At 40.0% G+C, this 25,540-nt stretch overlaps 2 protein-coding genes across 5 annotated transcripts in view; one reads left to right on the top strand and one right to left on the bottom strand.

Annotated features, from left to right (window-relative positions):
- The window catches only part of LOC127501094 (cytosolic 5'-nucleotidase 3-like), a 246,708-nt gene that overhangs the window by 25,089 nt on the left and 196,079 nt on the right, over positions 1-25,540 (top strand). For 3 of the 4 annotated variants that reach the window (XR_007926498.1, XM_051872891.1, XM_051872890.1), the window contains exons 3-5: positions 16,443-16,512; positions 17,277-17,323; positions 19,687-19,772. Coding sequence is in view for 3 of the 4 variants with exons in the window: in XM_051872891.1 (XP_051728851.1) it covers positions 16,443-16,512; positions 17,277-17,323; positions 19,687-19,772 (203 nt within the window). In the remaining variant the exon portion in view is untranslated. Of the gene's footprint in view, positions 1-15,273; positions 15,331-16,442; positions 16,513-17,276; positions 17,324-19,686; positions 19,773-25,540 lie in introns of all 4 variants that reach the window. The other variant, XM_051872892.1, reaches the window with a different exon arrangement.
- The window catches only part of LOC127501085 (uncharacterized), a 194,373-nt gene that overhangs the window by 99,349 nt on the left and 69,484 nt on the right, over positions 1-25,540 (bottom strand). The window lies entirely within an intron of this gene.

Below are 25,540 nucleotides of genomic sequence, written 5' to 3'. Positions count from 1 at the left end.
GAAGAGCGGTCTCACTTCTGACACCGCTCAGCTGAATATGGCATGACGTTCTCCCCTGACTCAGGTGGTACTCATGATACATATTCAGTCTGAAAGAGCACATTTCTTCTGTGTTTGCTGCGTTTCTCAACGTGTCGTTTGCCGGTTTCGCCCCCGCAAGCCGCGTTCATTGAGAATGAGCATTCTCGCAATGAGGGCGCGAGAGCATATTTTTCCTGAGGGCCGAGCCTCTCAGCACGTTGCTTGCCGGCCCTGCCCTTGCAAGCCGCGTTCATTGAGGATGAATGCTCTCGCAGAGAGAGCGAGCTCAATGCCCATTTATGCTCAACTGAACATGACACATGGTCTCTGTGTTAGTGCACAGGCCCCTACACAGCGGTCTGTCAACCGACTTAATCCAACCCCTTGTCACGCGGGCCGAAGCTTGGCAGGCCAAGCTTGAAGAGTGTCAAGCTAGGTGTTGGGGATAATAAACTGAGGTTACTTACTGCAGTTCACCCGAAGACCCCCGCGCTTCAGCGGAGTGGTTCCCACTTTGGTAAAACCGAACGACGCTCATGTTCTTCGCGTCGAAGTGATGACTCTGTTAGGAAGGGAGCCATAGAAATAGTTCCCCCCTCAGCCGATATTTCCTCGTCCCCAAGAAGGATGGCGGTCCCAGACCCATCCTAGACCTCAGACTCCTGAACCGCTCCCTCATGAGACGGAAGTTCAGGATGTTAACGTTGAAACAGATCCTCGTGCAGATTTGCTCCAGGGACTGGTTCTTCTCTATGGACCTGAAAGATGCTTACTTTCACATCCAGATAGCCCCCCATCACAGACGATTCTTGAGATTTGCATTCGAGGGAGTGGCTTACCAATATACAGTCCTTCCCTTTGGGCTGTCCCTAGCTCCCTGCACTTTTACGAAGTGCATGGACACGGCGCTTTCCCCTCTGAGACAGATGGGAATCCGTGTCTTGAATTACCTTGACAACTGGCTCATATTGGCCCAGTCGCAGACCGAGCTAGATCATCACAGATCCGTGCTCCTCAGCCACTTGGAGTGCCTAGGACTCAGGGTCAATTTCGCCAAGAGCTCACTGCTCCCCAGCCAACGTATATCGTTCCTGGGTGCAGTTTTCGACTCAGCCCATATGAGGGCCGCAGTCTCGCCAGAGCGCGCTCTGGCCATTCAGCAGCTAATGGCCTCTGTCAGGATCAAACCCGTCTCCCTCTGAAGTTTTTCCAGAGGATGCTAGGGCTGATGGCTTCCGCCTCCCCGGTTTTGCAGCTCGGCCTCCTACGGATGCGGCCTCTGCAATACTGGCTAAACCTTTGGGTCCCACCTCACGCTTGGCGGCACGGCCGCTTTTTTGTCAGGGTAAATCAGGCCTGTATAGCGGCCCTCTGTAGTTCAGCTGTGGGATTCCTTTGGGGGTGGTATCCAGAAGGATGGTGGTCTCGACAGATGCGTCCAACTGGGGTTGGGGCGCTCTGTGCGAGGGCAGACCAGCCTTCGGCTCACGAGAGCCATTTGCACATCAACTGTCTAGAGATGCTAGCAGTGAGTCGAGCCCATCACTCTTTTCAGACGGTCCTGAGGGGACACCACGTCTTGGTCCGGTCGGACAGCATGACAGTGGTGTCCTACATAAATCACCAAGGCGGGCTTTCATCCAGTCGCCTCTGTGCACTGGCAAAGCAGCTCTTGGAATGGGCCCTGCTCAGGCTGCAATTGCTAAGAGCATCGCACATACCGGGCAGATTGAATCTGGGAGCAGACATGCTATCTCGGAGCAATGTCCCCTCAGATGAGTGGATGCTCCATCCCCAGACGATTCTCAGAATCTGGGAGATCTTCGGGAGGGCAGAGGTTGACCTCTTTGCCTCAGAAGACAACTCTCACTGCCCAATCTTTGAGCTGCCCCTTTTGAGCCGTTGCGGTCAGCTGACCTTCGGCCCCTGTCGCTTAAAACCGCTCTGCAACTTGCTCTAGCATCGGTAAAGCGTGTAAGCGATCTGCAGGCCCTCTCCGTGAGCACTGCGTGACTTGAGTTTGGGCCTAACGACTTGAAGGTCATTCTAAAACCCAGGCATGGCTACATCCCCAAAGTGCTCTTGACCCCGTTCAGAGCACAGGTCATTTCCCTCTCAGTGCTACCTCCCTCGACGGACGAGCAAGAGTTGGATTTACTCTGCCCAGTTAGGGCATTAAGGACCTACATCGAGTGGTTGCAGCCGTTTCGGCAGTCTAGAGGTATGGCCTCCTCGTGGGCCTGGTCTAGTGGTGTCTCTATCAAGGACATCTGTGAGGCGGCAAATCCACTTTTGTCAGATTTTATAACCTGGACGTACCAACCTTATACGCTCGGGTCCTCTCAGTATGATACGACGGCCTCTGATGAGCACCGTCATCATACCATACTTAGGGAGCTAGCTCCCTCTTTAGCAAGTGTAACATAAAGGGCTCGACGGCTTCGCCCTTCTTACTTATCCTCTGGGCCCCCTTGGTGCCCAAGATAGGTTCAGTCGTTCCCTCCCATGGCACGGCGTGGTTTAATTCGTTCCCCACACGCAATATGAGTGAAGTATCGAAAGGGAACGTACTCAGTTACGAACGTAACCTCGGTTCCCTGAGATACAGAACGAGTACTGTGTTAGTTGCCGTGCCACAGGGCTGCACGACTGTGTCGTCTCTTCAGTCGATTGACCTGAAATCCTATGGCGAAATGCCTGCTTATATAGCCAGTCGCCCCGCCCATTTTGGCGGGCTTTGGCGCGCTGCATTGCCATAGGCTCGTGCAGCTCTGCTGCGCCGTCATTGGTTCAAAAAGTTTTCCAGTTTGAACCAATGGCCGTGTAGTTACACTGCGTTGTTGAATAAGGCTTCAGTATCGTGGAAAAAATGAGTTTTTCCCACACGCAGTACTTGTTCCGTATCTCAGGGAACCGAGGTTACGTTCGTAACCGAGTACGTTCTGCCTGCATTCATTTGTGAATAGCTATCTATATATTTGTGAATTGCTGTCTGTGCATTTGTGGATCGCTGCACGCATTTGTGGGTCTCTTCCTGCGCATTTGTGGATTTTGAAACATTTCTAGCATCACGACTGCAGACAAATCCACAAATAGGTCGACTCCACCCACGACTACTCAAGCCAATCAGATAATGGCCACATTGCGTTGACCAATTGCAGCGCACTATTGCTACAACCAGTCACGTTTTGCTTTACAATCGGGGGTGGTCTCATCCTGCATTGGCTTACAAAGGAAGTGGAGGGTTCTTAAACAATGGTACAATAAAAAGATGTTTAAAATTTAGATTTAGTTAGACCATTATTGTGTGTCAAGCCAAGCCAAACTATTATATTTTATGTGCCATTTAAAAATGCCAGAGAAACAGTGCTCTCTGTTATGGGGACAACGGTAGCCTATATTGGATACAGATGCATTATGGAAGCGTCACGTAATTTAAGATAGAACAGAAAGCCTCAATAATTAGCTATTAACTCAACTAACTGGATTTAACCTTGTGATAAACATGCGAGTTTGCAAAATAGATGAAACGGTCATCACACAACAACAACCAACAGCATTTCCCAGTTTATCAATCAAACATTGATGGATATGAGCAGCAAACCAGCTATTAAACATTATAGGCCCTTTAAGTAATATTTTAAACATTAATTAAAACTTTTAATGTTACCATTGTTTGTAGAGAAGTTATAGCCTTTTTAAACGTGTGACAGGTTGTTGAATTCCATATAGATTATGCATAAAAGTATGTCCAGCAGTCAAACACTTGATCATACAAATAATATTTCAAATGAATCAGACTTAATAGTTTTTTAATCTGTTACATTTTGTAAACAGGGTGTTTTAATCACACAAACTGCACTTCAGCTCAATTCAAACGAAGCTCCCGTGGTGGAATAGTAAGGAGCTGAGGGAGCTCCTTTCAGGGGTGCGAAATGAGTCTGTTCCCTCCCTGTTTGTAAAGTGAAACGTGATTGGTTGTTAGCGAGAGTGTGCTGCGATTGGTCAGCGCAGTGTGGCTGTTATCTGATTGGCTTGAGTAGTCGGTGGGTAGAGTCGACCTGTTTGTGGATTTGTCTGCAGCAGTGACGCTAAAAATGTTTTAAACTCCACTATGGAGGGATAATCTAGTGAACGCCGCTGTGCCCCGTTTGCGCGTTGCGTGCTTATGTAGACAGAAATAGCTCCTTTCGCTCGGCGGAGCAGCTATTCGTCTTCTATGGGGGTATTAAGAGACACTATATTTCCAGTTCTCATATATTCATATATTACGAACATTATATTTACGGTTCTTTTTGAGACCATGGCGGGACAAATTAGAATGTGGCGGGCCGCCACAGTCTAGTTAATGTATGGGAAACACTGCACACACACACACTCAGAATTTCGTGTGGCGCCTTTACATGGGATAAGTGAAGCCTGTGATTTTACTCGAATGTACTGACTTATCTCCCTGATATGTCATTTACATTTCACCAGGTTAAAATCTAATAGCACAAGCTTTACGTTTGATTAATTTGTAACACATTAACCTCGAATTATGATGTGAACTCCCTCGCTTGATTGTGCACTATTTTGGATAGGCTATTGCATGGAAATAGCTTGTCATTATAGGTCTAGAAACAGAAGAATGTTCCTTAACTGCATGCTGCTATACATGTCATCCATCTCCATCTAATCATTCAATTATCTTTTTGTTTTCGCTCTACTGATGGTTTTCTGCTTTCTCTTTCTGCAAATTTTATAGTTATATGGTGTATAGTGATATGACCCAGCACCCAAAATACTATCAAAACACTCCAATGCAGCCTTCATTCTTCGTGAAAGATGGATAAAAAGGTGCACAGGAAACAAAAACCTTAAAAAAAAAAAAAAAAAAAACGAGCCTGCCAAATCACAGAGATACCAATTCACACAGGACTAATTATCACAGGACCTCGGTGGGTCATTTGCGGGGGAATTTTTACTTTGCAATAATTGCGGAGGTTGTCTGTCCCATGCAAAATGGCCATGTCTGTAATTTGTAAATGACTAAAGGTCCCCAGATAATACTAATCCTGTGCGAATAGGGCTCAAGACAGCTATTTTGCAATACTATAATTCTGTGTATGTGGAGATCGTGTGCTCCCGGAGAGACCTCGATTTGGTAAAGTCAGTAAGCATGATCATTTATTTTCATCAGCATGGGTTTGAAAATCACATTCACTGGTTTGGACACATGTCATCAAGAATTCGCTATGAATATTCATAAAGCTGGAATGCTGCGCTTTGCAACGATAGGCCTTCAATATATGGAGAGAAGGAGCAGTCGTCCAGAAGCGAGCAGAGAAAAAGGTACTTCTCTCAGAAAACGTACAAATAAAGATAATTTTAGATGTTTTATTACTATTTGGAGCAATGGGATCACTAGACGAGAGCATAATGAACTAATTTTTGTGAAAATCTAAAATTCAACGAAAATTTATAATTTTCACTTTTTTGCCTGTAGCCCAAAATTATCCCCTGAGCATTCTGACTCATTTTGCCAGCACGGGTCACATGTGTCTCCAAAAAAGTACTAATAAACATGGCGGATTTAGTTATGTTGTAGGGTGTTTTTAAAGACCGATCTATAGTGGGGTGGAGCACACATATTTTAACGATCTAAGCACATGGTCTTTAAAGCGCACGGTGCAAGTGCACTTAGGGCGTGTCCGAATCCACTTTGCTAGTTTAACAACGGGAAAAATGGTCAGTGCGCCAGGCTCATGGTCTAAAAAGGTTGTCCCTATTCTCTTAATGAGTAATGGGTGTGTTTTGGGCGTAACGTGAAATAAACCAATCACAGTCTCATCTACAATTCCCTTTTAAAAGCCAGTTACGCTTGCCCCATTGTGGATTAGCTATTTACATGGCGGAATTTGCAAGCAGCAAAACTGAACGCTTTTCTAGAGAGGAAAAGGATCTGCTTGTGCATGAGGTTAAAGCGCGCGAGCAGACCATCTACGGGACAAGCCGGATTCCACCAAAACATTTTTATCTTTATGCACAATAATAATTGTAATCCTTTTCTTTTTTTTTTTTTTTATATTTTGCATGTTTGTGTGCTGCTGCACGTCACTGTGTGTATAATAAGCAGAGTGTCCATGCGTTGTGCACCCATATATAGGTGCATATTACTAACACCCTCTTTAAATAACAAAACAAATATTGCGCCATTGACTTTAGACCAGGTTTCAGTTGGTCAGTGGCGCAGTCTATTTGTTGCCTCAAAATAGCAGCGCGCCGACAATGTGCCTGAGCCTCGTTTTCAGACTAGCACATGGGCACACAAATGGGCACAAATACATTTGCTGTTTAAACAACGTGGCACAGGACGTGAAAATAATAACTGCTTCGGGCTGAAACTAGCAAAAAACACTTGCGTCGCACCTGGCCCCACATTGTGCCGGGTGTATGATATTGTCAAGTCAAGTCATCTTCATTTATATAGAGCTTTTTTTTTACAATACAGATTGTTTCAAAGCAGCTTTACAATGATAATAGGAAAAGGAATGTACAGAGATTATTTTGGCTTTACAGCAGCTCTAGGAAAAAGTTATTATCGAGCTAAAGTAAGTTTTTGATTGAATCGCTTCTGTTGTAAAAATTGTTAATTATTAACTTAGGGGCCACTTAAATGACACCTTTTTAACTGAAAACAGAAGACGTTTAATGCGCTCTTGCCGTTCATTTAGTATATTGGTATGTGCATTTGAATGTGTATGTGCGCAAACGCTTAGTCTTTTTTACAAAGTGACATTGCCAAATTACTTGTCTGGCCCACATAATACAGAATTATTAGTCGTTTCCACGGATCCATGCGAACTGGTATCATTTTGATTACGTTTCATCTATACATAGGGAAAGGAAAGGGAAGGAGGCCTTCGCAGGGGATGGTTTATTTGACGGAATAAACAGAGAGACTAATATTAGCGTAGACGCCATTCTTCTTATGGTTCCGGCTGACCTAATTTATGCAGCCTAACAATTTACATGATTTGAATTATAGAAGTAGATAATGTGTTATGTGTATGCCAGGAATGTATGCTAGGAAGACTCTTCCAAAGTTTAGGTGCTAAAAAGGAAAAGCATCTACCGCCTGCGGTTGATTTTGATATTCTAGGTATTATCAACTGGCCAGAATTTTGAGATCGCAATAGACGTGAAGCACTATAATGTGTTAAGAGCTCACTCAAGTACTGGGTAGCTAAACCATTTAGTGCTTTGAAAGTAATTAGCAAGATTTTAAAATACGATGTTTAATAGGGAGCCAATGCAGTGTTGACAGAACCGGGCTAATATGGTCATACTTCCTGGTTCTAGTAAGAGCTCTAGCTGCTGCGTTTTGGACCAGCTGGAGTTTGTTTATTAGGCGTGCAGGGCAACCACCGAGTAGAGCATTACAGTAATCTAGCCTTGAGGTCATAAACGCATGAACTAACTGTTCCGCATTTGTCATTGACAGCATGTCATAATTTAGATATATTTTTAAGATGGAAGAATGCGGTTTTACAGATGATAGAAACATGGCTTTCAAATGAAAGATTGGTATCAAAGAGCACACCCAGGTTCCTAACTGGTGATGAAGACTTGACAGAACATCCATCAAGTGTTAGACAGTATTCTAGGTTATTACATGCAGAGGTTTTTGGTCCAATAATTAAAATCTGTGTTTTTTCAGACTTAAGTAGTAGGAAATTTCTAGTCATTCAATTTTTTTTATATCAGCATTCCGTTAATTTTGTGAATTGGTATGATTCGTCAGGGCGCAAAGAAATATAGAGCTGAGTATCATCAGCATAACAGTAAAAACTAATGCCATGCTTTCTATTGATATCTCCCAAGGGTAGCATGTACAAAGTGAACAGCAACAGTCCTAGTACTGAGCTTTACCTTACTCCATACTGAACTTGTGATTGATATGGCATCTCTTCGTTTACTACTGCAAATTGATAACGGTCAGATAAGTATGATTTGAAGTATGATTTGAATTAATCGAATTTGTAATCGCGATTACGATTACGGATGCCACGATTTCGTAATCGCTCAATGGCGCGATTATAAGGGAAAATATTCACTTACATTATTCTGCGTGTTTAAGAGGTGTGTTATGAGCATGTCACGTTGTGAGAGGCAAATCACGACTACTTCAGAATGTAAAATGTCTAACCCAGCATAAAAGGAGCTTCCAGTGACGTAGTTGTACACTGATATGTCGAACGTACGCGAAACACCAGCACCCGCCATTTTTAAAAAGCCGTGTACACACAGCCTATATATTTACTCCACGAACTAACTCTACAAACATGGAAAACAGTGATAGATGGACCTCTGAACCGTACGCTAAAGAGAAAATCCAGAGCGACTTTGAGCAGACCAAGCGAAACATGATTATGTATTTCTGCTAAGCTAGCGACATTGGGCATCAACCTAATACAAGCTAATACTTTTTCATATACTGTCTACTTTCTTTGTATAACAGTTCTATCTAATAACGTATAAGACAGGACTGTTAAACAGATCGTAAACTAATGAAGACGGAGAATGCGAGCACTGTGTGCTCAGGATCTGCCTGAACTTTTCTCAGCGCCGTCAAAATAAAAGTAACAACAACAAGCGCAGTTTACGTCACTTCAGGCCCTAGGGGAACATTAGTTCTTGGGGAACCACACTGGTGGCAAAAGCCCATATTATTATACTATGCATATGTTGACTTCATTATTATTATTATTATTATTATTATTATTTAAAGAAGAAACCAAACCAATATATAGTTGACATTTGAGGTTTAATGCTATAGAAAAACAAAAAAAAATTGTGTTGTCAGATTTTTTTATTTTTATACAAAAATATGGCATGCAGTTGCTTTAAACAATGGTATAAAGCTATTCAATACATCATTCAATGTAACTATATGTTCAATGTGATAATCATAATTAATCGCAGTTACAATTTCAAGGTAATAATCGACAATTATGATTTTTGTCATGATCGTGCAGCCCTAATTTGGACCATGCCAATGCAGTTCCACTAATGCCAACATAATTTTTGAGTCTATTCAAAAGAATGTTGTGGTCGATAGTGTCGAATGCAGCACTAAGATCCAGTAACACTAATAGAGAAATACAGCCACGATCCGATGATAAGAGCAAATCATTTGTGACTCTAATGAAAGCGGTCTCAGTACTATAATACATTCTAAATCTCGACAGGAAGTCCTCACAGATATCATTTCTTTCTAAAAGGAGCTTAGTTGCGAGGATACAGCCTTTTCTAGTATCTTTGACAGAAATGGTAGATTCGAGATTGGCCTGTAATTGACTAATTCTGTATGATCAAGTTGTGTTTAACAAGAGGTTTAATAATAGCCAGCTTAAAAGTTTTTGGTATGTATCCTTGTAACACAGAGTCAGTGGAGTAAGGATCCATCTGCAGCTTTATTTTGGTCAGAGTCAAACAGTACAGGGTCGAGACACAGCAACAGCAATGGAGAAGGCAAAACAGAATCGTAAACAGGGACAGGCTTGGGTCGAGGCAGGCAGCAATCATACACAGTCCAAAAATCAGGCAAAAGGTCAGGACAGGCAGCTTACAATCACAATCCAATAAACAGGCAATAGTCGGAGTGGGCAGCAGAGAATCAAACAACAGGAAACAGTCCAAGATCAAGCACAGAATAACCACCCACAAATGAAATCCTCAGAAATGACCAGATCAAGACTTTGCAATGGTGGTGTGTGTGTGGCGTGCTTAAATAGTGTGTGTGTGATGCAATCAGTCCCAGGTATGAGGGCCTATGGGAAGCTATGAGAGCTCCCTCTGATGATCCGGAGGAAGCGGAGAGGGAGCCTCGCCTGTAACAATCCTAATGACAAAGATGAATTAATGATATTAAAGAAGAGGATCTATGACCTCTGGAAGCATCTCTTTTAGTAGCTTAGTCAGTATAGGGTCTAACATACATGTTGATTTAGATGATTTAAGGAGTGTAGACAATTCTTCCTCTCCTATAGCAATGAATGAATGGAATTTTTCCTCAGGGACACTACAATGCACTGTCTGATGTTATACTGTAGTAGATGGTTGCATAGTTATAATTTTCTCTCTAATATTATCAATCTTGTAAATAAAGAAGTTCATAAAGTCATTACTGATGTGCTGTTTGGAAACGTCTGGGGTTGAAGCTTTATTTCTCATTAATTTAGCCACTATATCAAATAAATACCTAGCGTCGTGTTTGTTTTCTTCTAAGAGGGTTGAAAAATAATCAGATCTGGCAGTTTTTAAAGCCTTTCTGTACCCAATCATGCTCTCTCTCCATGAAATGCGAAAAACCTAGTTTTGTTTTCTTCCAGCTGCGCTCCATTTTTCTGGCTGCTCTCTTAAGGGCCTGAGTGTGCTCGTTGTACCACAGCGTTGGACTATTTTCTTTCATCTTTTTTTATTGCCCCCCCCCCCCCCAGGTTTCTGTCAAACATAGCACATCTAGGTTATGATCTGTAATTATATCATTTACAAAGAGTGATATTGTAGAAAGGGATCTAATATTAAGCAAACCAAGCTTTATCATTATGTCTGTTTTTTATTTGTTGAACGTCAATTAAATTTTTACCCTTAAATGGGTTTGAGAGTTTTTGTATTTACTAATTTGGGGAACACAGTCTTTGCTTGTCATTTTGAAATAAATCGGTTAACCATAGATGCATGGTGTTATTAGAGGCAAAGTTATCCCTTTTCAAAGTGTACTTATGTACGTATTTTAGTGCAAATAAAATGAGATTATGTAAGAGCACAAATGAAACGTGACCACCTCCTCATCTTGCTACCGGAAGTCCTCACCTTTCTTTTTAATTACAGTTGTTAAATGTTTGGGAACTGAGGATACATATTGTTGAAGTTTTGTAAATTTTTATCCAATCTCGCCTAATTTAAGACGGTCAATGGCAACGGTCTATGGTCATCATTGTCTGATTTTTCTTTTCATGATGTGCCATACACTTTCAATAAGAGACAGATCTGGAATGCAGGCAATTAAGCACATCTCTTCTACAGTGTAGAGTATCTAGAAACCACTAAAACCACGTCACATGTTTACCTTATGCTGGGTACACACCACACAAGATAATTACACAAGATAATTGGGCTGATTTTAGACCGATTTCTCTCCTTCCGACAATCCTAGATAATGTCCCGATTGTCTTGATGGTTCTACAGGTTATCTTATCAGATTTTCCTGTGGTGTGAGGTGTGATAAAAGTGACTGAATCTGCTCGGAAGAACGTCGGAGCCACCCCGATCGCGAATCGTAAATATTCAACATGCCCTGATGTGTGGGAGGAACCACGAGGACAAACACGCGCATGCTCTGGTGATTATCACATCAAACGAAACAATATCCTATCAGAAAGCGAGCTGACAGAAGACGGAAGCATAACAAACACAGTCATGGTGCAGCACAAAGTAAAGACCATGTTCACGCCATCTCCACGACTTTACCTAAACCCTTTTCTATTTTTTCTGTGAATTTTCTGTCAAAATCTTTCCAAACACTATCAAGTCAAGTCATCTTAATTTATATAGCGCTTTTCACAATACAGATTGTTTCAAATCAGCTTCACAGTGATAATAGGAAAATGAATGGACAGAGATTGTTTTGGCTTTACAGCAGCTCAAAGAAAAAATTATTACCTAGCTAAAGTAGGTTTTTGATTGAATCACTGTCATCGCAATTTCTTCCTGCCTGTCATCTGCCATGTTTATTCTGAAATCTCGAGAGATTTTGCGAGATTTCCCGTGTTCACAGTCGGGACTCTGATTGAAAATCTGTTTGTGTGTGGTGTGCTGTCTTTGTCACATCATGGCACACCACACACTATAGAAGCAAAACGGTTAAATCTAGGATTTTTTGTCCTCATGTTTGTGGTCTCTCACATTTTGAAAATCTTATAAGATTTAAAAAATCTTTTAGTGTGTACCCAGCATTACTTCTCACCGCTGCTTCCTGATGGTTTAAGAGGACAATTATTCCAAATCACCCCGTTGTTTCGAAAAATAGTACAATGGTGAATGCATCAAGTATAAATGCCTTGTTGGTTTGGGAAGGTGCATGCACAGTCAGCGGATTCAACATTATTTGTTGAAATTCAGAACCCTCACTGCTGCAAGTGGATGGAATAAGCCAGCTGTTTACATCACCTATTGTCAAGGGCTAAATCCTTCGCTGTGGCTGCAACTCACTGCTAATGATGACACCATTGGGCTTGAGCAATTCTTCCAATTATCCATCTACCTGCCACCTAGGGTGAAGACTTCATGAACATATCAATTTGCTTTCCTACATGACTAACTTTGCTTGCAAACGGATGCATAAAAATGACCAACTGGATATAAACTAATGCAAACAGATGGTAACAATCGTGACATTAAACATTTGGGTCAAACTTTTGTTTTGGAGTGTATTTTTGTCACACTGTTTTACCTGTTTGAGGTACTACTAATGTTAGCATCCTCTCAGCCATGGCAGCAAATACTGCTACGCAAATACTCTCTACTAATGCAGCATCTATTCATCAAATGAATTACTTTAAAATTATATGAAAACATGTAGTGTAGTGTACTGTATACATATCCTTTCATTGTCTGTTTTAAATCTGCATCTGAATTGTCTTGCTCTGCAGCGCCCAGGCTCAGGTGTCAAAACAAACCCTTGTTTTAAACCCTTGCCAATCAAGATCTGTAAAGCTTATTTGGATTTTACAAAATTATCTTTAAAATACAGTATCCTGAACAAAACCCCCCACACACAATAATGAAAGCTCCCAAGAGGTAAAGGAACCACAAAAGGCATTACCGTATACTGTAGGAAAGCATCGGGGGTAACAAAGGAAGATAACCCCTAACTCCTAAGTGAGGGCTTTCAATACATACTTAGTAGTGATATACCTTAATGGGTAAACTCCAGGATTACGGGTAGTCTAGCACATGATGATAAGAAGATAATCATGATTAGTCCTAGACTGTGGCAAGGGTGCAGTCAATGATCAAATGGTCAAAAGGATTGGAAACAATAGGAATAGGCTGTAATGGAGCAACTGGCACTTTCTGATTTGGCTTACTGGTAATCTGGCACATATAACAAGATTGTATATACTTAGTCAAGTCAAGTCACCTTTATTTGTATAGCGCTTTTTACGATGCAGATTGTGTCAAAGCAGCTTTACAGTGATAACTGGCAAATAATTTGACTGCACAGCAGCTCTAGAAGAAAATGCTGTCATTTTCCAGTGAATTCAGTATTGATTCATTCCTTTTGTAAAAATCAATAGTTATTAATTTAGTTCATTTATCTATACATCGGCTCTGAAGAAAACAGTGATGTCATCGTCCAACTTAGCCACATATCGTTTTACTCTAGGCCAATAAAACTGTTGCATAATCCGGCCAGACATTTTTCGGACCCCGGTATGAACAGCAAATCCTTGATGAGCCAATTGCAAAATGGATTCAAAGAACTTTCAAAGTTTTAGGGTCAAACAAAGCATCTTTATGTATGATCCCCTTCCAACAAAGTAGACCATCTTCAAGCAAATACTCATCACGTGCCACCTTTCCAGATGTTTCTGGGAAGGAATTAAACCAAATCATTCTGATGACAGACTTTGGCTTAGACATTTCAGAATGATCAAACCAACATTAGAGATGCTGTGCAATGAAATTGGTCGGCTGATCAGTCAGTTTTCCAATCACATCCACTGTTGTGGCAGTCGCATGGTTTTTTTTTTTTTTTTTTTTTTTTAGTTACACATCGACTGATTTATTTGGTAAATGTGTTTACATCTTAGTTTATGTGCATGTTTTCTTTTATGCAATATCACAAATGCGCATAAAAATAGGTGGATGGAAACGGCCAGTTGTGTGGAGCAACAATTTTCAGCACCTAAAACCTAATCCGGCACCTAAAAAACGCAGCACCTAAAACCTAATCCAGATCCGGAATGACCAGTGGAAGACCACTTTTGTGACCCCCACAGGCCTTCCAACACCTGAAACAAGCCTTCACATCAGCTCCCCTGTTGAAACATCCTGATCCTTTGTGGGGTAAAGAGCAGTTGATGAACGAAAGACAAGGAAGCACAAAAAATGAATGTATGGTACACAAGAGTAAATACAAAGCGTTCGTTGTTAGTCGCAAGCAGCACAGCAGCTCCAGACAATCAAAACCGTGTTACTCACATGAGAAGCAGGATCAAAGCAGGCTCCGCGTCTGTTTTCAGACCTTCCCACTTAGCTCTCTCCAGCGCTGGAAAGCTTTTCTAATATAAACGCAGGTCCTAAAGCACTTGCCCATAAACCTTCATTCCAGTGATATTGTTTTGAGCTCTTTTGGCTCTTTTGTATTGTGTCCCATCTCTTGTTCTGCAGTTTTTTTTTTTTTTTTTCTTATTTTCACATCTCCCTGTTTTTTTTCCCCCCCAAATATGGCGACGACATTCACTCATTAGTTTGCCTAATATACCAGAAATGGCTCAGTTAATGTTTCTTTTCTTGTCACATTCAATTACGAATTTCATGAATCATGTAAATTATATATTTTAAATTCAAAGTGGCAAAAGGTGAAAAAAAAAAAAAAGTTGAGTAAATTGTATCAATTGATTACTGTTGGTCATTTAACATTTCTATCGTAAAACAGTTGTCAGATGTTAAGTGCTTAATTGTATCTTATATCTCACACTCTTTCATCCTTAAAAATTAAGCATCGCGCTGGAATGAATGGTCAGGTTTTGAGAACAGTAAAACCCTCCTTCTGTGTAGCAGAGCAGCATCAAGAATATCAAATATTGTGGATGTGTCCTCCTCAATATTGATATTGTGTTAATGCAAACAGCATACAAGCATCACACAACAAAATCATTCATTGTTTTTTTAATTCAAAAGTAATTTCTCTCTCCATTTAATCATACTTAACAACAACTGTCCTTCCTATTTATTTTTTTAATATTACATTTCAAAAGGCACTAAAAAATGTCAGTGCGGCTGAACATCGCAACATGCTTCTAAACATACAAATGGAATAATTTATCATTGCAGTCTTATTGTTACATGCAGTCTAGTTTAAGTTTTCATTTTCTTGGACTTTTAATTAATATCTGTGTCTCCTGTGTTTCTCTTTTGTTTCCATGGTTACTTACTGATTGATTGATTTGCCCACCTGTCTCTTGTTTCCTCCCTTAGTTAACCAGTGTATTTATATAGCCCTCAGTCGGTGTCCTCAGTTGTCCCATCTTACGTGTATGTATGTATAGTGGTTGTTCTTCTCCTGTGTGTTTGTTGTTTTGGTTTATTGTTAAAGTATACTGCTGCATTTAGATCCAGCCTCAATTCTCTCCTTGCTGGAACCACACTGTGATACTTATATACACTATCTAAGCTATACAAACCTCATTCTTCACATGTCTGGGAGGGCAAAATAATAAAATAACAGTAGCGCCCCCATTAATATTGCTACTCTTTCATTGTCTGTTACTGGAATCATCACGACCAGTATTCGGTTTATTCTGATTTTGAAATAACCAATTTGTAAGGTCATTTTTCATCCTTTTCACCTCTTCATTGCTACTGTACTTTTTTAAAAATTTTCGCTTTAGGGCAAGTCTCTCTTTCCATCCATTTTTGAAGTGACAGGAGAACAGGTTCACTTTCAGTAATCATTTTCAATAATTTCATATTTTAATTTTATTCTACTATGGTTAAAATGTGTTTGTGTATATAAGATTAAAAAAAAAAAAAAAAAAAAAAAAAAATCGAATTTATTTCAAAGTATGTCCGATGTTTTAAATGAAAGATTTCTCACTAGCAATAATATCTTCTTTTCATCAGGACTTGTCAAGTTTACTTTCTCAAGAATGGTTTTCTTTACTCATTTTGAAATTTTCCCCCCAGTAAGAATAGCAAGTATTAATTAGTAAGATTAGAATAACATAAATTATTAAGAATAACAATAATAATATTAATTATTATTATTATTTTGTTATTATTTTTTGTGGTTAAAATGGAGTATCTTCTATTTTCATGTTCAGTGACACTTTAAATTGGACAACCATTAAAGAACTAGCAAAACTTAGCTAGGTAGTAAACCTCCAAATATTGTCTCAAGTAAATAGAGTCTAACAATGAAAGTTTTGGCCCTTTGCTTTTTTTGTGTTTTAAAAGTTGAACTTGAGAACCACTGTCTGAGAGGCTTAGACCTTTTAAAGATAATAAAACTTTGTATGTCTTTAGATTGAAATTAATTCTCATTACAATTCAGATATCAGTTAGTTTTTATTCTTATGTTATTGAGTACAGTGCTTGGATGGTCTCATGTAATGACATTTGCTGAATTTTTGTTTTTCCTGTTTCAGGTGATCTCAGATTTTGATATGACTCTTACCAGGTTCGCCTACAATGGCCAACGCTGTCCTACCTGCCATAGTGAGTGCATCAATCACTAAAATTTCCTTTAGTGTTGCCTGGTCAGTTGTGTAACAGTCAACTAGTCAATTTGTGAGGTTGAGTAGTTTTAGAGTTGTTTTCTTATTTATTGTTGACACGACAGCGTGCTGCTTTAGTTGTTGGACTGTTTGCTCAGTAAAACACTGTGTAAAGTTGTCTTTTTAAATTCATAATTTTTAACCACTTGTACTACAGCCATAGAGACAAATGTCTTTGGCCACACATTTTTACTCCTGTGTTTACTCTCTTGGGCTCCATCCAACTGTTTGAAAAATGTGGGGAAAAAAGGCATCCTATTTTAAAAATATGTACTTTTCACATCCCTATAATGCACGGTCAGTCCCAGTAAATTTACTTTGACTTGCAAATTTTTTGTTAGCTAAGCAAAATTCTTATCACATGTGCATCTCTCACTCGCTCCAAATATATGATTAAGTGATAAAAAAATTAAGTGTGCTAGATTAAGACTGCAAGACTTTACTTAGTGGCAAATTTTGCTAAGGACAGGTTTTTTTTTTTTTTTTTTTTTTTTTTTTTTTTTCATTTGTCTCATTTATATTATTATTATATTATTATTTTGTCATTTATATTATTTTGATTTTTTTTTTTTTATTAATATATGTCAAATCTAACATTAATGGTATTGAACACTAAACTCTGCAAATAACCTTTAAAAAATTAATTAGTAAATAAATTGATTTCTCTTCTGTTGTTAAAATGAATAATAAATTATCTGCTTTCAGATATATTGGAAAATAGTAAACTGATCAGTGAAGACTGCAAAGCCAAGGTGAGAAAGCAAATCTTTTCCAAAATGAACATTTTGAGCAATAAATAAATAAATAAATAAATAAAATAAAATAAAAGCCCAAATTAAATGTGTTTTTGATTTGAAATGTTTGAAAGTTGAATTTCTTCAATATTTGTTAAAGGCACATTCAAGGCAAACTATATGCATTTATTAAAGGGATAGCACACAGTTATTTATTTATTTATTTATTTATTTATTTAAATCTATAAGATGTTTGTTCATCTTCAGAACACAAATTAAGATATTTTTAATGAAATTAAAAGATTTCTGTCCTTCCAGTAAAAGTCCATTAATCCGAAAAGTTGACGCTTTAGAAATTTCATAAAGACATAGCAAATGTAATTTATATGAATCGAGTGGTTAATCCAAGTCTTCTGAACATCGTTTGAATTTTAGAGATTCCATCTCATTCCAATCATTGTGTACAATCACTGATAAAATTTGATAAACAGATTTAATTTAGGCTTTATTCACATATAAACGTTGATCAACACGTACATAGGGCACATCAAATATGGCTGATGGCAGCCGCTTGCTTTACACATGAGAATAAACCTCATTGGTTCTCAAACATCAAGCAAGCATGTTTGAGCTTCCGTTTACCATATTTTATGTGATCTATGCATGTGCTTTGATCAATGTTAATATGTGAATAAAAGCTAAATTAAATGTTCCTATAAAGCTATCGTGTCACTTCATAAGACTCTGACTAAACAACTTGATTCATATCGATTGTGTTTACTATGTCTTTATAAACCTGTGTACAGCAATGGCCAAAAGTATTGGCAGTGGCATAAATGTTATGTTTCACACAGTTTGCTGCTTCAGTTGTGGTGTTTGCTCCAAGCTCAAACTAGACAAAGCTACTACCAAAGCTCTAGAGAGCGGAGACTTCAGCATAGTGCTTTCCACTCTCTAAATGAGAGGAAGTCTAACAACGCTCAAGGACAACCACATTTGTCTGTGCCTAACACCACTAGGGAACTGAAGCTCAGCATATCGCTTATACTCTAATATCAAGAGGAGTTTCAGCTCAATCTAGATAAATTGAGGAGGCCATAAGGCATTGCATTAATAGACTAATGCAGAAGGCGGGCCCCGGCCGGGGATGACTCTCACAAAGAGAGGAGGCGTACTAAGATCTCTAGCTGCCAGTCTTAAGCTGGAGAAGCTTTCCTAGGAGTAGCCTACTCCGGGCTACTGCATGCTAGGAGGCGGAAAAGCTACAGCTGAACTGCCTCTGTCAAAAAAGACGTATTCCTGAGTACAAGCCTAGGCCGGATAACAGGGCGGCCCAAAAGAAGGGCCAGCACACACGCACTCATGACCTTCCAGGAGCTCAATGGAGCGGAGACTTCAGCCTAACAACTCTAAAGAAAGGAGGCCGGCTCACACAACAACTGACCACCTGGAGCTCAATGGAGCGGTGGCTTCAGCAAAACAACTCTCTAAGTGAGAGGAAACCAACACACTCACCACAGGGTGAGTCCCTCAACTAAATAACATGTTATAGCCAGATATGACAGCGCTACTGCAGCACACATCGCCGCATATGAGCAGCTGAGTATCTCTTTAGCAAGACAGCGCACAAACTGCCGCAAATCAAACTGAAAGTAAGTCGCAGGCGCTCAAAACACAATCATCTTCATTAAAAGGAATGAGTCTAAATGATCTTACCAGGGCTGTGGCCACGCTCTCTCCTATTGCGGTCTTTGATTTTGAAATGACGATCAATAAAATGAAGATCATATTTGTTGCTTTCGGTGACGTGAACTCTATAATCTGCATATAGCACGGGAATTGAAGATCGGATTTATATCCCTTTTGCTGAGACACATTTATGTGGCCAAGTGTAAATGCAATCATTTTTATAAATCAGATAGCTATCCGATCAGATAAAACGCATGAAGTGACCAGGTGTAAACAGGCCCTATGTGCGTTCGGGTCGCACTAGTAGTGATGTCATAGGCTGTCGCCGGCCAATATGATTGTCATGATTTGATAGCGTTTCAGACACTGGTTCATGCGGAGGCATTCCCCAAATGCGTTGACACAGTGCGAGTTCCCTTTTGAAAGGGAACAGAACAGAACACAGTGACTATATGTATAATGTTTTTTTTTCTCAACATCAAAGTTTTTGAAGTCTGTTATATTTCTGTTCATATTTTTTCAATCCCTAATTTAAAAATAAATGTTTTATTTTAAACACTATTTAATTTATGTGCAAGTTTTACAGCCCTGATTATCTTTGCTTAAATCAGCTCTGTCTAGACTTCATTTTAGGACATTATAAAGCATGAGTCTTTTTTTATTAAGCCTTCCCCCCCCCCACCCCCCCGCAGCTGCAGAAGCTTCTGGACACATACTACCCTATAGAGATCGATTCTACACGCTCAGTGGAAGAGAAGTTACCGCTCATGGTAGAATGGTAAGACACATCTGCTCATTACACAGCTAAGCTCTTAGCAGCAAACAGGAGTGCCTGTGATTTGTTTCATTTTTCCAAATATGGGTTCCAAGTCTGAGACCAATATTAAAACTATTTTCCATGTTTATACAATTTTTTTTTATTACAAATTATGTTTTTTTTTGTATAAGAATTTAAATAAATGTTAAAGCAGTTTAAGAATAAATACTTTCTTTTTTTTAAGTGGCTTTGTGTTTGTTAAAGACTTTCTGTGTCACGTTATGCAGTTGTTGAATAGGCATTGTGTAACCTGCATGTACAGATTATGTATGGTTAGAAAAATTTGACTGTACACGTACATTATGCGTGTAAAGTGCTGATGATGGCATTTGCGGCATAAGCACTGTATGCTCATAGTCTGATTTTTCTAAACGCGTGTACTCATGCGCATTGAATTCTTTTTGCACTAATTTTGTCCACTAAGTTTGCCCACAAGGTGTGGCAACAGTGCACCAGGGCCGTTGATTCAACTCAACTCAACCTTATTTATCAGAGTTGTAAAGAGTACCTGAAAACCATACTTGAGTAAAAGTAAAGATACCTTACTGTAAAAATGACTCCATTACAAGTAAAAGTCTTAAAGTATCCGATTTTAAAAGTACTTAAGTATTTTACTCATACTGAATGTAGGCTGAAATATGTACTAGTCCTCAGCACCAAGAGATACGTCAGTGAAAAACAAGAAACAGTTTATTTATGTGGTTTTATTTATGAGGTTTTATTACAAATTAAATTGAACACCTCAATATTTCAACATGACAGAACAAACAAGACAACACAAATCAAACAAGTCAGTCTTAGTCAAACTCAAGTGTTCAAAAAAAGGCATAAGTAAAACATTTTTTTTCAAAAAGGTCTTTTCAGCACAATGGACAAATAAAAGAAAATAAAAATAAAATCAAATATCCAGAGCTGACTTTGATTTGATGTACCTCTCAGTCTCAGAGGGGGGGAATATTTTTATTTAACTTCAACAAAAGCTGGTTCTCAAAGTTCTTGGAATTTATTCTAGCTCTTTTTGGACTGAAAATGAGGCCAGAAGTGCTAAAAAGTCGCTCACAAGCAGCAGATGCAGGTAGGGGAGTGTTGAGCCTTAATGACAACTTCAAAAGAGGTGGGAAGGTTTTCAGAACACCCATGCCGTCACCAGCACATGTCTGATAGATAAAATTATAAAACTTTTTCAGTTTAAAATATATTATCTTAGCATTCCACGGTTCCAAAAATTTCACACATTACTGATAAAAGTGTATAGAATATTGCCAAAGGTCCCCAAATCATATACAATACTAGAACACCCATTATTCTACCTAAAAGTTTAAGTTAGTTCTAAAATTAGTTTGCAATTAATTAAAAAACAAAAACAAACAAACAAAAAAATCTGTACTTATTAGTATGTCACTGCTCTTCATTTAGTTTTATATGTCTGTGTCAACAAACCAAGTTTGAGGATGGCAGCATCAGTTGTCCAATAAGTTTTAAACTTTGGAAGCAGATTGCAGCCACAATCAGCTCAGGATTATTGAGCATGTCCGAAATGCTTGTTCACACCTGCAAGGATTCATCTACCAGGCTCTTGCAGAGTTCCATGGATATCTTGGCTTGTTTTAGTTTGGAAACCATGATATTGAGTGTTGGTACAAGCCAGCCCATGTGCACATTGGTTTCTCCCTGCAAGATATTAATCGCTTTGGCAACAGGGGCCATAGTTGTGACATATTCCCCAAGAAAGGTCTTTTCTGCAGGAGTGAACCTATAAAAGTAAAATCTTGTTTAAAACTATTTAAAGTAGCTGGTTACTGAAAATATAGATGCTACTCAATCAGGATAGAAATGTTTCATCATAGGATAGTAGAACAATTTGCATTAATTTGTAATGATTTGCTGATACTCCTCCTGTTTCTTATTTTTGAATGAATAGTAAAAAAAAAAAAAAAAAAAAAAAATCCATTGTTTCATCTGACAATTCAGGATGCCTTGATGGCATACAAATATTCACTTTTGCTGGTGGAAAAAGGCATAAAGTCTCTGAAAGAAATTAAAAGAAAATGCATAGCATCATTACATTATAACATTACTCCCATGGGGATTTTGAATTCCGCACAGAGATTCTGGAAAGTACCCATCCCCCTTTTCCTTCATGATCTTCAGAATCCTCTTCACTGAAAGAAACAAAGAGTTCCATCGTGTGGTATTTGGACGAATTAACTGCATACTACATTCCTCTTCCATCATCTCTGCAGCTTTGTTGGACCAGCCACTCTTGTTCCACAAGGCCCAACATTTGGAGAAGGATGATCTTGATAACCTTATATGTTTCATCCGATTGAGCAGTGTCAACATCCAAGGTGGAAACCAGGTTCAGAAGATGTCAAGCACAACGTTGATTCTTGGGCAAATGAAATTCAAGATCATCCTTTGCTAGAATTTCAGCAACAGCAAAGTTATGTTAACAAACATTATGCTTACAATACCGTTGTAAAGTCAGACACGGTCTGTATAGATTAATTTGGCTAAATTCACATTAAATTACCATTAAACAGGCTCTTACCGCAATGTGTTTCCTTAAATTTGATGATGAATTCTTAAAAGCACTTATTTTTGTGGTTTGTGGCAAACAAAGCAGACACTGCATCCTGTAAGAGTCATTCTGTACACCGGCAAATGAAAACATTTCTTTCAAATAAGGCCATGGATGGTCGTCAGTGCTGGCACTGCATGACGTTGGCTTCGGCTTCATCAGTGGCTGCAGCCATTTTGCTAATTTATGTAAAACATCTGGCATTCGGCAAGCAGCTAATTCACGTCCGCATGGAGTAGCCTCAATTAGCGCATAAAGACTAATAGCATCCAGTACCTTCAATACCCTGCAGATGCCGATGTCGCCTCTTCCGCCCAAGAAATAAGCCACAGCAGATAAAGTTTCCGACTTGTCGTGCACAGTCACAATGTAATGAGTAATGGTAAGTGTCAGTTCAAATGTAGTGGAGTAAAGAGTACATATATTCAATCAAAAATGTAGTTGAGTAGAGAGTAAAAGTTGCTTATATTTTTGATACTCAGTACAAGTATAAAGTAGCCAAAAAAAAAATAATAATAAAGTACAGTAATGAAGTACATTTACTCAAATACTTTACAGCACTGTCTACAAGCTTTAATTCCTTTACAGCCAGGGTATTTCAATGATGCATATATACTGTATCTACCTACATCCCAAATGCTGTGAAAGTCCTTTCTTCTTGTGTCTATCAAGTCAAGTCACCTTTATTTATATAGCGCTTTTTACAATGCAGATTGTGTCAAAGCAGCTTTACAGTGATAATTGGTATATAATTTTGGCTGCACAGCAGCTCTTAAAGAAAATGGTGTCAATGCAGGCAGATGCAAAGCACTGTTGAATGTCAAATGTCAAGTGTCCCCAACTAAGCAAGCCAAAGGCGACAGCGGCAAGGAACCCAAACTCCAACAGGTGACATCAGGTGGCAAACAGGTGGCAAATAGGTGTTAAAATGGAGGAAAAAACCTTGGGAGAAACCAGGCTTAGTCGGGGGGCCAGTTCTCCTCTGGCGAATGGTGCTTTGTTACGATTCAGGTAGCCATCATAAGCCCCATGGGATCACAACATTCAAAGTATTTATTCCAGTTCCATCCAGTTGAGGATCGTATTCATCACGCCGGTATGGAAGGTTTGTTGAGGAACTGTGCCACTGGCTGTCATGGCGATGAGGCCTTCACAATGGATGATCTAGTTGACTCAATCTCTGCTGATACTTCAGGGCTGCATTGTGGTCGTGTCAAGGCGCAGGTCCTCAATCTCACCTGGATACAGCCCGGATCCGGTTGACTACGGTAAACCTCAGGATAAACAGAGAGACTAATATTAGCGTAGATGCCATTCTTCTTCTGATGTAACGAATACATCTGGTGTTATAGGAAGTGTTCGCGGTTCCGGCTGACCTAATTTATGCAGCCTAATAATCCTTTAACGGATTTGAAAATATAAATTGATAATGTGTTGTGTATGCCAGGTTAAAGAGATGCGTTTTTAGTCTAGATTTAAACTGACAGAGCGTCTGCTTCCCGAACAATGCTAGGAAGATTGTTCCAGAGTTTGGGTCATCAGCGTAACAGTGAAAACTAGCGCTATGCTTCCTAATGATGTCTCCCAAGGGTAGCATGTACAGAGTGAAAAGCAACGGTCCTAGTACTGAGCCTTGCGGTACTCCATATTGAACTTATGATCGATATGACATCTCTTCGTTTACTACTACAAACTGATAACGGTCAGATAAGTATGATTTGAACCATGACAGTGTAATTCCACTAATGCCAATGTAATTTTCGAGTCTATTTAATAGAATGTTGTGATCGATAGTGTCAAATGCAGCACTAAGATCCAGTAACACTAACAGAGAGATACAACCACGATCTGATGATAAGAGCAAATCATTAGTAACTCTAATGAGAGCAGTCTCAGTACTATGGTACGGTCTATATCCTGACTGGAAATCCTCACAGATACCATTTCTTTCTAAAAAGGAACATAGTTGTGATGATACTGCCTTTTGTAGTATTTTTGATAGTAAAGGAAGATTTGAGATCGTCTCGGTTACGTATGTAACCCTCGTTCCCTGAAGGAGGGAACAGAGACATACGTCAGTAGTGATTGATGAATTGGGATATCGCCAGAGAAGCGAAACAAGCCAATGGAATTGGCGTGCGATATTTGCATAATGCGCACCACACTCCGCAATGTCCGAGCCACAAGGGGAGGCGGAGGAGCTCGACAGGGTTCGCCATGCGTGGAACTCACTGGAGCAATGGATGCACTTATCCGGCCCAGGGGGTGGGAGTGGCATAGCAAGCTGACACTGGAACAGGTTCTTCCCTTTACCGGCTACTAGAAGCGAGTACACGGGAAGATACCGGTTCCACATGAAGGCTATAGAATCTAGTGAATGTGTTGGGTGTCGCCCAGCCCGCAGATCTGCAGATATCTGTCAGCGAGGTGCCATGCCTTTCCCTTCTGCTGGCCTCCGTAACAGACAAAGAACTGATCTGAGCTCCTAAAGCTTCGCGTTCTATCCACATACAGGCGCAGAGCGCGGACGGGACAGAGCAAAGCCAGGGCTGGGTCTGCCTCCTCCGAAGGCAGCGCTTGCAGGTTCACTACCTGATCTCTGAAGGGAGTGGTAGGAACCTTGGGCACATATCCAGGCTGGGGTCTCAGGATAACGTGAGAGTCACCGGGCATGATTTCCAGGCACGACTCGTCATCCGAAAATGAGTGCAGGTCCCCTACCCTCTTCACCGAGGCCAATGCAACCAGGAGGACGGTCTTAAGGGACAGTACTTTTAACTGCACTGACTGCAAAAGCTAGAAGGGATGACCCCGGAGAGATGTAAGTACCAGGGAGAGATCCCAAGAGGCTATAGAGGAAGAGCGAGGCGGATTCAGTCTCCTCGCCCCCCTCAGGAACCTGACATCAGGTCATGCTTCCCCAAAGACTTACCATCGACTGCATCGTGCTGTGCGGCAATAGCGACAACATACACCTTGAGGGTGGAGGGAATCAGCCTTCTCTCCAAATCCTCTTGTAGGAAGGAAAGCGCAGACCTGACCAAACATGATCGGGGGTCCTCTCGGTGAGAGAAACACCATTCAATGAACAGGTTCCACTTCAACGCGTAGAGGTTCCTCGTAGAAGGATCTCTAGCAGAAGTGATGG

Source organism: Ctenopharyngodon idella, chromosome 19, assembly GCF_019924925.1.
Source record: "Ctenopharyngodon idella isolate HZGC_01 chromosome 19, HZGC01, whole genome shotgun sequence".
Taxonomy (NCBI): domain Eukaryota; kingdom Metazoa; phylum Chordata; class Actinopteri; order Cypriniformes; family Xenocyprididae; genus Ctenopharyngodon; species Ctenopharyngodon idella.
Note: the sequence above shows the minus strand (reverse complement) of the source record. Positions and strands in the feature narration are given on the sequence as shown.